The 17377-nt window shown below is 33.7% G+C and overlaps 2 protein-coding genes across 2 annotated transcripts; both read right to left on the reverse strand.

Annotated features, from left to right (window-relative positions):
* Positions 1-461: 461 nt before the first annotated feature.
* Positions 462-6648, reverse strand: LOC131948831 (zinc finger protein 883-like). Its single transcript, XM_059310526.1, has 4 exons — positions 6630-6648; positions 3782-5576; positions 849-937; positions 462-571 (listed from the first exon to the last, which is right to left on the reverse strand). The coding sequence occupies exons 1-4, from the start codon at positions 6646-6648 to the stop codon at positions 462-464; spliced, it is 2013 nt and encodes a 670-aa protein (XP_059166509.1).
* A 4162-nt stretch (positions 6649-10810) lies between these two features.
* LOC131948790 (zinc finger protein 234) lies at positions 10811-14106 on the reverse strand. Its single transcript, XM_059310477.1, has 2 exons — positions 14054-14106; positions 10811-12885 (listed from the first exon to the last, which is right to left on the reverse strand). Exons 1-2 carry the CDS (start codon positions 14070-14072, stop codon positions 11648-11650), a joined length of 1257 nt encoding a protein of 418 aa, XP_059166460.1. The 5' UTR covers positions 14073-14106; the 3' UTR covers positions 10811-11647.
* Positions 14107-17377: the final 3271 nt, after the last annotated feature.

Consider the following 17377-nt stretch of genomic DNA (forward strand, 5'->3'; position numbering starts at 1 on the left):
TTTAGTTTCATATGCGCATTCACCAAACCGTTCATAATTGTTCTATTGTCCGCACTGACAAAATCTGATCGCGAATCATGAGTCGAGTGTGTCTTGACCTACGCCCGAACCCACGAGACAGACTCATCAAACCCCTGCGGTTCGGTGAAACCGAGGTTAAGAACCACTGGGTTAGATTGAAATGCCTTAAAGTCATTGGCTATGGTTCTCACGATGCTACAGTAGTCATGTTCCCCAGGGTTATATTGGCTTGTCAAGTTATTCAGGTTGTCATGTTGGCCAGGGTTGTCATGTTTCCAAGGGTTGGCATGTTCCCCAGGGTTGGCATGTTGACCAGAGTTGTAATGTTGGTTTTTCATACTGCTATGCATGGTTGTCATGTTGGCCAGGGTTGTTATGTTTCCAAGGGTTGGCATGTTGGTTTGTCACACTGCTACAGTAACTATGTTCCCCCAGGGTTGTCATGTTCCCCAAGGTTTGTCATGTTGGCCAGGGTTGTCATGTTGGTTTACTGCTATGGTTGAATTATTGGCTAGGATTGTCATATTAGCATGTTGCCATCTTTGTGAAGCTGCCAAGTTTTTCAATGTTCCAAAGTTGTCATTTGCAAAGTTTTTCATATGGCATAGGATTGCCATAATGGCTTGGCTTGTGGAGGGTTTCCATTCTGGCTAGCTGTGTCAAGTTGCTAGATTTATTAAATTGGCTTGTCATGCTACTAGCTTTGTCATATTGTTTTTATCATGATGTTAGGGTTTCCCATCTTGGCAAAGGTTGTAATGCTGCTGAAGCTCCCATTGTTCCTAGGGTTGTTAGGTTTGTCATACTAGCTAGGTTTGTTATAATACCTAGGGTTATCATGATGGTTAGAGTTGCATACTGGCTAGTGTTGTCCTGTTGCCTAAGGTTGTCACCTTGGTTGCGGTTGTCATATGACCTAAGGTTGTCATGTTGAAGATTGTCAAGTATACCAGAGTTACCATGTTCTCACCTTTGATACCTAGTTTTATTTTATTTTTATTTTACAACCTGTTAGCAAAGATTTTTTTTTCATTACTACCTGCATCCATATTATCTTTCATATATTTTAATCCTCTCTTGATACTCTGACTTATAAGCAGAATAGGCAACCAATAGACTACTATACATACGCACATTTTTACATTTTAAAATTCCTTATTTAACAACTAAGTCCCTTCTGTCAAATAAAGAAGTTCTGGGTTTGATTTAGAATTGTGGGTTAGGATTAATGGTTTGTGTAAAGTGCAGGAGGATAATTTTATTTTTCTATGTGAAAGTTTTAATTATATAAAATCATGAACTTAATTTATAATTAGATACTAAAAGTGTAATGTATAACAAGCAATTAAAAGTGAGATCAAAACATGTACAAACTAATGTATACTTAGCCTGTAAATAGCTGCAAGACAAAATATCCAGACAAATATGTATTAAATATTATTGAAACAATTAGATGAGCGAAATATTGGATATTATTATAGAGACTATTCAGAGGCGTAGCGAAGGGGGGACGACGACATATGTCCCTGGGCGCCGACCTAACGGGGGGCGCCAAATCAAAAGTTTCAGCAGGGGAGGGGGGCGGGCGGGCGCAAATAAAAAGTTCGAGGGGGTTGCAATTCAAAAGTTTAAGTTTGAGGGGGGGGGGGGGGGGGGGGGGTGTGTGCAAATCGAAAGTTTGTCACCGGGCGCCGGTAAGGGTCGCTACGCCTCTGAAACTATTAGTTTTATTGTCTCTAATAGACATCTTAGCATAGTTTTTGTATTCTGTTAGTTTTTATAATATTATGAAGCTAAACAAATCAAATTAAAATGTAACTAGTTTCAAAGAATTATTCTAAAAATTTTAAATCTGAAAACTAAACTTAAAAGTAAACATTGTCCTTTGAATTACTTAGCTTTAATGCTCAAAGCATGTAAACTTTTACAATGTGATTTTGTCTGTTGCAGTATATAACTATAAGCAAAGTTCTGTGTTCTCCCCTTGTAAACTGAATAAATAAAGTTCCCCTAATGACCTGGTGACTCACAGGGCAGGTGAAGTAAAGTTCACCTGTTCAGTTGCCTCAGCATATAAAGGGATAGAGTGGTCAGCACTGTGCCCCACCTCATTGGACTATGCCATAGAGTTGTAAATTACAGATCATTATTTAATTTTAAAAATTGTATAGTATATAGCCAACAATTCCCTTGAGGAATGCTATACATTATATCAAGAAACCTCAAAGTACTGAGTGGTAGGATTGTATGTGCAGCCTACATCTGTTGCAGTTTTCAATGGGATTGAAATCAATAGTTAGACAATAGATAACCATTGTCCTCATGATAAGAGATGGATTTAGCCTGTTAATTAACGTCTGGCGTAAAGGACTGTTACACTTTTGTTAGTTCTTTCAGCTCATTTGAATAAATTTTCATAAAAGTAAAAATGTGTTTTGACAGTAGGTATACAGTCTTGCTAAATAAAATGTAACTACCTTTTACTTTTCTCAATTTATTTTTTAAGCTTGAGTATGCTATAATAATCATACTATAATACCACCCCTCCTAAATATATATAAGTCAAGTTTTTAAAATGTTCACAACAAGGCTTTAATTTTTATAATAAGCACTTGGAAAAAAATGATAGGCTTTATTTTGCATCATAATGCACTTTGAAAAAATGAAACTGTTTTGGAATAGTAATAATGGTGAGAAATAATTGGCAATGGATTTTTTTTTAACCACAATACTTTGGTAGATTCAAAACATAAAAAAAAATTGACACCTAACATTGACATACAGTTTGAAATATAAACGTCCTCATATCTCAAATAGCTTAAGCCCCTAGTAATCCTAAATCTGTACTCTATATACCATTTTACTTGCGTTCAATATTGTGTTACCCTGATGACTTTTACAAAACACGTTCAATGTAACTAAAACTTTTAATAAAAGTAACAAGAATGTACTTAGCATCTACTTACTTTACTCAGCTAAAATAATGAACAAAGAAAAACTTGATATTTAAAAAAATTTAAATGCTAACAGTATAAGTCAAACAAATAACAAGAATAAAAATTTAAACAATGAAATTAGATTAAAAAAGGTAATTCATTAAAAAGAAATTCATAAAAAAATGTTTCAATAACAAGCTTTTATGTAATAATGCACTAAAAAGTAGAAAATAAGTTATAACTACTATTTAAATAACTAGAAAGAAAAGCGTGGGTGTCTTCCTTAGCATTAGTAAAGGTATCCAATATATACTAAAGTGACCCACGCTTTTCTTTCTAGTTATTTAAATAGTAGTCTATAACTTATTTTCTACTTTTTAGTGCATTATTACATAAAAGCTTATTATTAAAATGTTTTTTTATGAATTTTTTTTCAGTACTTTACATGTTTTATTTACAATAGAGTTACATGACTAAAAACCATTGCACGCCTACTGAACGTGATGGCGCAGCCATTGAATGTGATGGCGCAGCTATTGAACATGATGACGCGTGTGGTGTGGTTGGATAGAAATGCCTACTAATTCGGTCCAAATTTTAACTAATTCATAAAAAAATAATTAGTCATCCAATTAAGTCAAATTTAATTTCAGATTGCATTGTCTTCATGTCTTGACCCACGTGTCAAATGTGAATCGTATCGGTCAAGTAGAAGTGACCGAATTTTCACTCCAGCGTTTCGATCTAGACTGACGACTGACGACAGACTGTCGACAGAGGAAGTGAGTTGGCAAAATGTGAAAAATTTAAAAAACCTTATTTACCACACTTGTTTTTCTTCTGTATGAATTCTCAGGTGTCTTGTGACATAGCTAAGTTCCCTAAACAATTTGCCACAATTGTCACACTTATAAGGTTTTTCACTAGTATGAATTTTATGGTGTCTCTGTAAACAGTAAGCCCGAGAGAAACATCTACAACATTTGTCACACTTGTAAGGTTTTTCTCCAGTATGAGTTCTAAGGTGATTTCTTAAAGTGCGCCGTTGTCCAAAACGAGAACCACATATGTCACACCTGTACGGCCTTTCTATTTTATGAGAATTTTGGTGTTTCAATAAAGTGGAAACTTCCAAGAAACATTTGCCACATTCTTCACAATTATTAATATTTTTTCCTGTGTGAATTTTATGGTGGTTCTTTAAACCTGAGATATGTCTGAAACATTTACCATAAGTGACACACTTGTAATGTTTTTCTTCAATATGATATCTATGATGACCCTTTAAATTTGAGAATTGTCTGAAGCATTTGCCACATGTGTCACACCTGTAAGGCTTTTCTCCTGTATGAATTCTTTGATGCTTCTTTAAACCTGAGGAATATGTGAAACATTTTCCACAAGTGACACACTTGTAAGGCTTTTCTCCTGTATGAATTCTATTGTGTGCCTTTAAAATGGAGAAGAATGCAAAACATTTACCACATTTTTCACACCTGAAGGGCTTTTCTCCTGTATGAATTTTACAGTGGTTCTGTAAATAGGTCAGACTCACAAAACATTTACCACATTTGTCACACATGTAAGGCTTTTCACCAGTATGGATTCTATGGTGTTCCTGTAAAGATTTTATTTTTGTGAACCATTTATCACATTTGTTACAGTTGTAATGCTGTTTTGCTATATGAATTTTACAGTGGTTCTGTAAATAGGACAGGAGTGCAAAACATTTACCACATTTGTCACACTTATGAGGTTTAGTATGAATTGTAGAGTGTTTCCGTAAAGTGCTCTTCAATGCAAAAGATTTACCACATTTGTCACACCTATATGGTAATTCACCAGTGTGAATTCTAAGGTGGTTGTTCAAAGAATAACTTGTTGTGAAACATTGACCACATTTGTCACACTTGTAAGACTTTTCATAGTTTTGATTTTTAAGGTGTATCTTTAAGTGGATAAGCTGTAAAAAACTTTTATCACAGTTGTCACATTTGAAAGGCTTTTCTCCTGTATGAATCTTAAGGTGTATCTTTAAATCCCAAAATGCTGTGAAATATTTACCACACATGTCACACTTGTATGGTTTAATTTCATTATGAATTCTGATGTGTCTCCGTAAGTGTGATGAATCTGTAAAATATTTACCACATTTGACACACTTGAAAGGTTTTTCTCCTGTATGAACTCTGTGATGTCTCAGTAAACTGTTAGATTCTGTGAAACTTTTACCACATGTGCCACATTTGTAAGGTTTTTCTCCAGTATGATGTCTATGATGAATCTTTAAATGTGCAAATTGTGTGAAGCACTGACCACATGTGTCACACATGTAAGGCTTTTCTCCTGAATGAATTAGAAGGTGTCTCTTTAAACCTGAGATCAGCAAAAAACATTTACCACATGTTTCACAAGTATAAGGCTTTAATCCTGTATGAGTTTTAAGGTGTTTTTTTATTTGGAAAATCTTTGTAAAACATTTACCACATATGTCACACTTATAAGGCTTTTCTTCTGAATGATTTCTAGGGTATTTTTTTAATTGACCAATCTTTGTGTCACACTCATTAGCCTTTTTTTCAGTGTGATTTCTAAGGTGTTTCTTCAATTGGCTAAGCTCTGTAAAACATTTATTACATCTGTCACACTTGTAAGCCTTTTTTTTCATAAAACTTATAAGATGTTGATAAAAATTAGATGGTTGGAAAGAATCTTCACTATTTTTAGAAGTGAGACCTAGACTCCAATTAGCAATTTCTTCTCCTCCATGTTTGAATTTTAAATGTGCCTTCAAAAAGGAAACATTTGAAAATGCCACACTGCAATATTGACATGGATAAAGATCTGTAAAATAATATTATTGAATTGAAATTTGTTAATGTTTAATATTTTTGTAAGTTTTAATTCTAAGTGTTTATTTTATCATGCTTTTTAGTGATTACTTCAAACAGTGGACACATTGATGACTGAATACTATATTGGACACAGTGATGATTTGTTGACACAGTTGGACACAGTTGTGACTTATATAGTGGACACACTAATGACATCAGACATGACAAATGAACTACATAAAAACTACAATTAAGACAAAAAAAATCTTATCATGGAGATAAGATTAGGTTGTTGTTTGCCTACTTTTTAAAGCTGTTGCATTGATACTGATGGCTGCAAACAACGAGCAAGAAAATTCTAGGATGCACCTGATTAGCTTATAAAATTGAACAATAAGTATTTGCAATGCACAAAGTAGCGGAATAATAACTTGACTGAGGCAACAGCAAACACTAAGCCGGCCATTTAGCCCACCATGGACAAACATACCACAACAACATTTATTAAAATTAACCCATCATATCACTCAAAGCATCATATCATAGCCATTTAAAAGCTAACAAGATTTTTTTTTGAAAATTCATTTCCTAGGCTACTGATCAATTCTGTTAATTAGAGTTAGAACCAAATTAAAGATATATAAATGTAGTTTTAAATTGTTTTAGTCATCTTAAACAAAAATAAAGTTAAAAATCTTATGCCACACCCTAGATAAGATGTAGGTGCTGGGTGAATTTGCACAGTGTAAAGCGTAAGGGTATGCATCATACACAGTCATTAATCACCTTAGACTTAATTTGCATAAAAAACTTTAAATAATTGATGAAATTGATTTACCACTAGCATTGCTCTCCATTTTGATCAAACTGTTCTTGTTTACAACACCAACCCTCTGTAAATAAATGCCCAAGTCTCTGGCATAGCTGTCACCAAATTACACCTGAAAATACCAGAATACTGTTTTATACTAGATCTAGTCTACTGAAAAATTGCTGTTACCATATCATTTAAATGATGGTTTTGTATTTCAAAAGTCTGTCTAGTTGGTTTGCATGTGTATGTTGAGTATTGTTGAGGTACCACACAATTTGTAAGTGTATTGTAGGTAGATAAATAATAAACCAAAATCAATGGTTTAGTTTTAATTTAATATTAGATCTAGCTTGAATTATGAAATTTTAAAATTCCAACCATCTCAGCAAAGGGCCGGACTACTATATTATATATATATATATATATATATATATATATATATATATATATATATATATATATATATATTATATCAATATAGGCCAGAAATTAACTTTAAACAGCAGTGTTTGTGAACAAGATTTGCATAATAAACAGCGGCCATCTGTAAGTTAGAATGGTTTCCCCTGGTCCCCTGGATCTCTTAACTATAATTTTACCAAAAAAAATATTTTAAGATGGCTGCTAGATCTAATCTAGATTTAAAGTAAATGAGCTTGATTTCATCTGATGAAAACATTGATAGTCTTTATTTATTTTTTACTGAAAAGTTTTAATACGATTGTTTAAAAACAGGTGAAACTTTGAAACATGTTTGTAACTTTCAAAACATATTAAATATTATAGATCTAAATTCTCCTAATAATGTAAAATACTAAAAATAGTAACTAAAATTTAATAAGTCACCTTTTTTACATCACTAGCCTCGGCCGATTTTACGTAGATCTAGATCTAGATCTAGATTCTACCTAAACAGTTCTAAACTAGATCTAGATCTATAGAATATTATACTAGACTAGATCGAGATCTAGATCTAGATCTAGATCTAGATACGCGATCACCAAAGGATAATAAGATTCTTGGCTAAAGACTTCAGTTGCGGAGATCATTAATTAATATTAGATCTAGATCTAATTATTATAGATCTAGATCTTATGGTTTAAATATTTTGAACGTTGTAAGTTGTAGGAGCGCCACAACTTGCCTGATTATGTACTCGCTACGTTTAGAATTTAGGCCTAGATTCTAGATCGCTACTCGGAACCATGGCAAACGTGAGATCCATGACCGAATCCGAAAAGCTATCGATAGATATTAGATAATGTTTAATTTGTTCAGGATATTTAATGCTTTTAATTATAATTAGCTGTCTGTTTTTATTTTCATCAATAAAAATATGTTTAAAACTTTATAATATAGACGAGATCTTCAAAATGTTTCACAATGAATTAAAATTAAATTGGCTTTTAAGTAATCGATACTTATTGCACACTCGAAAATTGCACTGCCGCTTTCCTTTACTTTAAAGGGATGTAACTATTATTGAATACTAGTAGCAGATACCCGACGCTGTCTATGTTTTGTGAATATAATATACCAACCTTTTTAAATTAAATTTTTACATGCAAATATGGACGATTCAGAAAATATTATTAACCCTAATCCTAACCATATTTCTAAGCATAACCGTAACCTCAACCTACCCCCCCCCCCCCCACCATCACTATGTTGTATTGTTAAATGGTGAGACGCGAAATGGCGAGGCATTAAATTGCGAGACGAAATGCGATACATAGAAACTAGAATCACGGGTAAATGGCGAGATATTTTGCGAGACAATTCTTTTATTTCATGCTTTGTTTTTTTTCTTCTTGATCTGGTTTCAGATTTTTTTTAAATAGGCCCCTATTAAAAAATCTTAACATCGTTGATCCTAAGATTATCTGCTCACGTTTTCTTGTTAGCGGAAGAAAAAATCCGCCTAGGTTGACGGGTCATGCGAGTTCACAAAGAGAATATTTTAGGAATACATTTTTGAAAATCTGTATAATTTAAATAATAAAGGTCATTGACTCTTCATTTTTCTTGTCTAATACACATAATTGCATCCTGAGAATAGCCTTGTATAGGAGAAAGTCTGTTAAAAATTGTCGACGGCTAGTTGACACACTGGGTGGGGTTACAAGCCTCATTGTGTTGCTTAGCAACATCATGTTTTTTTTTTAAATGTGTACCATTCACCTGCTCACATTAATTATATGAAGATTTAATTACATTAATATTCTTCCCGTTCATTGATGATCATAATTAAATTGCTGCTTTGTGTTGACTTTTTGCAGATATATTGAAAAATTATATTTGTATGCAGTAGCGTCACTAGATCGGGTTAAGAACCACTGGATTAAAGTAAGGGAAATGCCATAAAATTGTTGGCTATGACTATGGTTCTCACGCTGCTACAATAGTCATGTTCGCCGGGGTTATCATATTGGCTTGTCATGTTATTCAGGTTGTCATGTTGATCAGAGTAATGTTGGTTTTTCATACTGCTACAGCAGTCATGTTCCCCAGGGTTGTCCTGTTGTTAAGATTGTCATGTTGGCCAGGGTTGTCATGTTGACCATGGTTTTAATGTTGGATGGTCATGTTGTTAAGGTTATCATGTTTGACTAGCGTTGTCATGTTGCTAGGGTTTTCGCGTTGGTTTTGTCCTACTGCTAGGGTTGAATTATTGGCTAGGATTGTCGTATTAGCATGTTGAAAGGATTGCCATCTTTGTTTGTGGTTGTGAAGCTGCCAAGGTTTCCAGTGTTTCAGGGTTGTCATTTGCTAAGTTTTTCATATGGCATAGGATTGCCATAATGGCTGGACCTTTCATGTTGCCTAGAGTTTCAATTCTGGCTAGGTGTGTCAAGTTGTTAGATTTGGCTTGTCATGCTACTAGCTTTGTCATATTGGTTTTATTATAATGCTAGGGTTTCCCATCTTGGCAAGGTGGTAAAGCTGCTGAAGATCTCATTGTTCCTAGGGTTGTTAGGTTAAAACATTAAAATCATTGACACCTAACATACAGTTTGATATATACAGGGACTCAACTCAAATCTAAATTATGGACCTAGTAATTCTAAATCTATCCTGTATATACCATTTTACTTGTATTCAATATTGTGTTACCCTGAGGACTTTAACTAAAACCCTTTCAATTGAACTAAAACTTTTTGTAAAGGTGGCTAGAGTGTACTGAACGCCTACACACTAACTCAAATGAAAAGATAAAAAAACAAATGGTACACAGGCACCCGATGGTTTGAATGAACAGGTATCTTTCACCTAACAACCCCCCCCCTCCCGCATACACCACGCCCCCAACCCCACCCCTATACGGTGTCCAAGCGTCCTTCTCACGCGTCTTTTCTTTTGGATATCGTGGCTAGCAGACAAGACGTGTTTTCACTGTCGAGCTAAGTCAAAAAATGTGTTACTGTTTGTCTTTATTTGTCTAATCCAGGGGTCTCCAAACTACGGCCCGCGGGCCGGATGCGGCCCGCGATGTCCTCTCATCCGGCCCGCGGAGATCTTTTTGTCCACGGAAAAAACGTTTGTTGGTGATGGCTGAGGAACTTTGCCCAGAAAAATCAAGAAGAAACTGGCCCCCGAACTGAAATTTGATTGTTAATGCGGCCCTCGGACTGAAAAGTTTGGAGACCCCTGGTCTAATCTGTAATCACACTGTTGTGTGCTGACGAAGACCTTGGGTCGAAACGTCCATAGTACTTGTAACTGTCTTTAACTTGTGAGGTAACTAACACTATCTGTTTTATTACTAACTCAAGTAAACAAAAACGAACAAAGAAAAGCTTGATATTTTAAAAAAAAATTTAAATGCTAACAGCCAAACAAAAAACAAGAGTTAAAATTTGAACATTAAACAATAATTAAAAACAGTCATTAACTAAACAGGGCACATCAGACACTTCAGGTGATGCTTTTCTATAACAGATCATTTCAGTTGTAGATTCTCTTTGCTGGTTGGAGAAATGTGAAAGATCAGAAAAAACTTATTTAACGCACTGGTTTTTCTTCAGTATGAATTTTAGGTGTTTTGTTACGTAGCCAAGATCTCTAAACAATTTGCCACAATTGTAAGGTTTTTCACCAGCAAGAATTCTATGTTGTCTCCATATACAGAAACATTGACCATATTTGTCACACTTAAAAAGGCTTTTTTTTTCCTGTGTGAATTTTTTGATGCTTCTTTAAACCTGAGATATGTGTGAAACATTTACTACAAGTGAAAAACTTGTAAGGCTTTTCTCCTGTATGAGTTCTATTGTGTGCCTGTAAAATGAAGAAGAATACAAAATTTTTTCCACATTTGTTACACCTTTAAGGCTTTTCTGCTATATGAATTTTACAGTGGTTCTGTAAATAGGTAAAGAGTGCTAAACATTTACCACATTTTTCACAAAAGTAAGGCTTTTCACCAGTATGGATTGCATGGTGATCCTGCAAAAATTAAATTTGTGTAGAACATTTACCACACTTGTAAGGCTTTTCACATCTGTAAATTCCACTGTGTTTCTGGAACTTTGAGAGATCTATGAAGCATTTACCACATTTGTAATGTGTTTCCTTAAATCCTAAAACCCTGTAAAACATTTACCTCAAATGTCACACTTGTAAGGTTTTATTCAAGTAAGAATCATTAAGTGTTTCCATAAGTTTGTAGCATCTGTAAAATATATACCACACTGGACACACTTGAAAGACTTTTCTCCTGTATGAATTCTGTGGTGTCTCAGTAAACTGTGACATCTTGTGAAGCATTTACCACATGCCACTCGTATGTAAGGTTTTTCTACAGTATGAAATCTAAAGTGAATCTTTAAATTTTAGAATTGTGACAAGCACTGAACAAATATATCACACTTGTATGGCTTCTCTCCTGTATGAATGTTAAAGTGTCTCTTTATAAACCTGAGAGCTGCAAAAAACATTTACCATATGTCACAGGTATAAGGCTCTAATACTGATGAGCTTTAAGGCGTCTCTTTATTTGGAAAAGCTTTGTAAAACATTTACCACACGTAAGGGTTTTCACATCAATGCATTCTACAGTGGTTCTGAAAATTTGAAAGCTTTATGAAGCATTTACCACATTTGTCACACTTATGAAGTTTAGTATGAATTGTAAAATGGATTTGTAAAGTGCTCTTCAATGCAAAAGATTTACCATATTTGTCACACCTATAAGGTAATTTGCCAGTGTGAATGCCAGTGTGGTTGTTTAACTTTTGATTTGTTGTGAAACATTTACCACATTTGTCACACTGGTAAGGCTTTTCTAAGTTTTGTTTTTTAAGGTGAATCTTTAAGTGAGTAAGCTTTAAAAAACGTTTATCACTGTTGTCACACTTGTAAGGCTTATCACCTGAATGAATTTTAACATGTTTCTTTTGGTAGTAACGATCCTTAAACCATTTACCACATTTGTCACAATTGTAGAGCTTTTCTCCTGTATGAATTTTAAGGTGTCTCTTTAAATCCCAAAAAGCTGTGAAACATTTACCACAAAGGTCACACTTGTATGGTTTTATTCCATTATGAATTCTGATGTGTCTCCGTAAGTGTGATGAATCTGTAAAATATTTACCACATTTGTCACAGTTGAAAGGCTTTTCTCCTGTATGAACTCTATGGTGTCTCAGTAAATCTGTGAAACCTTTACCACATGTGCCACATTTGTAAGGTTTTTCTCCAGTATGATATCTATGGTGACTCTTTAAATTTGACAACTGTAAGAAGCTTTTACCACATATGTCACACTTGTGAGGCTTTTCTCCTGTATGAATAAGAAGGTGTATCTGTAAGCATGAAAACTGCAAAAAACATTTGCCACATGTGTCACAGGTATAAGGCTTTAATCCTGTATGAGTTTTAAGGTGTTTCTTTATTTGGAAAAGCTTTGTAAAACATTTTCCACATATGTCACACTTGTAAGGCTTTTCTTCTGTATGATTTCCAATGAGTTTTATCAATTGGCCAATCTTTGTGTCACACTCAAGAGGCTTTTTTTCAGTGTGATTTCTAAGGTGTTTCTTCAATTGGCTAAGCTTTGTAAAACATTCATTACATCTGTCACACTTGTAAGCCTTTTTTTTCATAAAAATTGTAAGATGATCATGATAACTAGATGGCTGGAAAGAATGTTCACTATTCTTAGAAGTGAGAGCTAGACTCCAATTAGCAATTTCTTCTCCTCCATGTTTGAATTTCATATGTGTCTTTAAAAAGGAAACATTTGAAAATGCCACTCTGCAATATTGACATGGATAGAGATCTGTAAAATAATATTATTAAATTGAAATTTGTTCATGTTTAAGTTTATAATAAGTTTGATATATAATACTGTGATGCTTATATTCATCTTTCATTGTATTTGAAATAAAATGTCTTTTATTGCATGTAGTGTTTATTCTACCATGGTTTTTGTGACTACTTAAAACAGTGAACACAGAGATAACTGATACATTGGGTACAGTGATGACTAACTGCTACAGTGGACACACTGATGACTAATATAGTGGCTACATTGATGACTGATAAATTGGACAGAGTGATGACTAAATGGTACAGAGGACATAGTGATGACTAAATGGTACAGAGGACATAGTGATGACTAAATGGTACAGAGGACACAGTGATGACTAAATGGTACAGAGGACATAGTGATGACTAAATGGTACAGAGGACATAGTGATGACTAAATGGTACAGAGGACATAGTGATGACTAAATGGTACAGAGGACATAGTGATGACTAAATGGTACAGAGGACATAGTGATGACTAAATGGTACAGAGGACATAGTGATGACTAAATGGTACAGAGGACATAGTGATGACTAAATGGTACAGAGGACATAGTGATGACTAAATTGTACAGAGGACATAGTGATGACTAAATGGTACAGAGGACATAGTGATGACTAAATGGTACAGTGAAACAGGGACTGCTGATATAGTGGACACATTGGTGACTAATATGTTGACACAGTAATGACATGAGTGAGACATGACAAGTGAACTAAATAAAAACTATAATTAAGACCAAAAATTAAATGATGGAGATAAGATTAGGTTGTTGTTTGACCTACTTTTTAATGCTGTTGCATTGATATTGATGGCTGCCAGAAAAGAACAATCCTTTTTGTTCGTTACAACATATGTTTGTCATTTCAAAGCTATATAGTCTAGTGTAGTTAGTTTAATGAGTAAATTCTATGATGACCCTGATTAGCTTATAACAATGAATGTTAAAGGTAAATAAATGTAGTTTTTAATTGTTTTAATCACCTTAAATAATAATAAAGCTAAAAATCTTATGCAACACCCTAGATGTGCTGGATGAGCCAGTGTAATCAACAAGAGTATTCATCAAACACAGTCATTGATCAACCCAAACTCTGCTTACATACAAAGCTTTAAATAATTAATAAAATTGATTTACCACTAGCATTGTTCTCCATTTTGTTATCAAACTGTTCTTCTTTATTTGTAAATAAATGCCCAAGTCTCTGTCATAGTTGTCACCAAATTACACCTGAAAATACCAGAATACTGTTTTATACTAGTCAACTGAAACATTGCTGTCACTATATTATTTACATGATGGTTTTGTATTTCAAAAATATACATTAAGTTAAATTTACACATGGAAACAGAAATTAAAACTATGTGCTACAAAAGTCAAGTGTAGCAATTCATATTCTAAAGAAGCACAGAAATAAAATTTGCAGAAAATTTGCGAAAATTAGAATTAACCTAGATCTAGTAAAAAATGTTTATTCAACTAGTAAAAAAGACTACAACAATGATTAGTAAAAGCTGTTTAGCAATAATGATTACCAGAAACATTAAAAATCATTATCACTAGAAAATTAGCAAAACATCTTTACATATATATATATATATATATATATATATATATATATATATATATATATATATATATATATATATATATCCAAATTTGTAATTTAAACTATCACTAAAAGATCTCGCCAAATAAATTATGATTTACAGTTATTTCAGTATATTCCAGAATGTGGTGGCAGACTGTCCACTGTTATAAATGTTTTATTGTTGCTACATCATTTGGGAATAATAACCAAAGCTATATCAGATGATTTCCAAATGTTCTGTGCTTGCAACTTTTTATTCTATTTATCTGTTTAATCCATAGTTTTAAAAATTTAGGTTTTTAATGACTAGATTTAGATCTTTGATTTATCCATTGAAAAGACAGGCCTAGCTGTCCTTATCTTGTCAACTTGAAAAAAAAAATTCATAGTTGTTTAATCTGGCTAGACATTTGTTCATTATTTAGACTAATATATTAATTTATTTCTATTTTGTCTAGCTTTACCTAACAAGATTAGATCTATATGTTCTAGAGAGTAAAATAGACTTGATTGTCACTAGCATTTAGAACAAGACCCAGAACTTTAGATTGTCTAACTATAGACAGGCCTACTACTAGTACTACCAGTAGCGTAGCGAGGGGGGGGACATATGTCCCCGGGCGCCGACCTAAGGGGGCGCCAAAATGGGTTGGAAAAATAAATTGAAAGGTTGAGGAGGGTGCAAATCGAAAGTTTGAGGGGGGGGGGTGCAAATCAAAATCTGGAGGGGGGGGGTGCAAATCGAAAAGTTTGTCCCCGGGCGCCAGGAAGGGTCGCTACGCCTCTGAGTACTACCACTATTTAACTAGATCTTGTCAAGATACTGTCTATCATAGGGGTCGGAAACCTGCTGCTCTTTTGATGTCAGGATGCGGCTCGCCAGTTCCATAAATATTATATTATTTTATTTTCATAACTCATAAAAGTATTAAACTTGAAAAAAAAAAAACTTTAAACATGATAAAAACACTAAGAATAGGTGGAGTACATCATATACAGACAGCCGCTTAAGCACAAGGCCCAGCTCCACAACTGTGCTGTGGCCAGCCTTGTGGCAGTAGTTCCATGCTTTCCACTACTGAAGTGCCCTTTTTTTCCTGCATATTTTAAATAATAATTATTTTATTCAGAAGGCATTTTTTAATGTGTCAGTGTGCATTCATTTGACATGATGGACATAGTTTGTTTTAGTTATTAGCTTCTAAATTGGGCAGGGATGGTGTTATAGTTAGGCTATATAATTTAATTTTATTATCCAAGCAGACCTAGATAAAATATTTTATTCTGTTTTGTGCAAAGCACACGTGTTTTTATATGGATAAATATTATTTCATACTTGAACTAATTTTTAAAAAATGTGTTTACCTAATTTATCAATACCATAATATTAAAAAGAATGTTAGTGTCTCTTGAAAACTTTTTATAAATTTTAACTTTTGGCTCTTCCGGCTCAATAGGTTGTCGACCCCTGGTCTATAGTAATCTATCTATTCTTAATTAAGTTAATACTAGATCGAGAATCTATATTAAATCTAGATCTTATATAATGGAATCTATTTGAATCTATTCTACTAACTTATGACTTATATTTATTTTAAAAATGTAATTCATTTTGATAAAGCTATAGAGGTCTAAGTTAAAAAACAGCAATAATTTTATGACATTTAAATCTAGATCTAGACTTGAAGCTAGGCTAAATCTAGACATTCTTACTAAATCTAGACTAGCGTAGGTCTAAAATATAGATCAAGACCTTATCTTAATCTAGCTAATTTAAGTACAGTAGTTTACCCCGTAGTTGTGTGTAGACTTAGACTACATTGTAGACTGATGAATCTAGTCTAACCTAGATCTAGATTCTAGAACTAGAATTCTAGATCTAGATCTAGAATTCTAGATTTTGACTAGAATCTAGATCTAGATCTGATATCTTGGTCACTTGATCCAATTTATAATTTGTGTTCACTTCTTTTAGTTTTAGTAGACGTATATTTTCTAGATATTTAATAAATACGAGTAACAATCACCGAAGAATAGATTAGATTCTTGGCTACAAACTTCAGCTGCGGAGATTTATATTAATTAATATTAATTATTAATTTATTATAGTGGTATAAACATTTTGAACGTTGTAGAAGCGCCATAACTTGACTGATTATGTACTCGCTACGTTTAGATCGCAACTCGGAACGATGGCAAACTTGAGATTCTTGACCGAATCCGTAAATCTATCGACAGAAAATGTTAATTTGTTCAGTATATTTATTTAAGAATTCTTTTAATTAGGCCCTATAATTAGCCATCTGTTTTTATGTTTATCAAGTTAAATTTTTTAAACCTTTATAATATGGGTCTATAAAACGTGTCTTAATAAATTAAAATTACATTGGCATTTGGTAATCGATACTTATTGTTCACTCGAAATTGTACTGCCGATTTCCTTGACTTTAAAAGGGATATAAATATTATATTAATGACTACTAGCAGCAGATACTCAGTGTTGCCCCTAGGCAGCGCCAAAAGGTGTGAATTGTAATGGCTACACGCCTTTACATACCTATTTAACTCTTTTCTACCTTGATAATGTAACTGTGAACATGTACCCTTTAGAAACAGTAGCTGGCAAAAACGGTGTGCGGACCTTAGGTGCTTTGACCACAGAGGGGCTTTCACTTAATTAAATGATTAATTAGAGTGAATTAAATAGTCTTTTAAGAGCAAAGAGGACAAATCCCGACGGGGAAGGGGGGGGGGGGGACGACGACGACACACACACTATGACGTAAACCGGCTAAGAAAACATGCAATATCCAGCTGAATTTATAACCGAATATAGGTACAAATTGTTAGTATTATCTGAGCACAGTTTA

This window comes from Physella acuta, unplaced genomic scaffold (assembly GCF_028476545.2).
Source record: "Physella acuta isolate Inbredline_101_S28 unplaced genomic scaffold, ASM2847654v3 ptg000661l, whole genome shotgun sequence".
Lineage (NCBI taxonomy): Eukaryota > Metazoa > Mollusca > Gastropoda > Physidae > Physella > Physella acuta.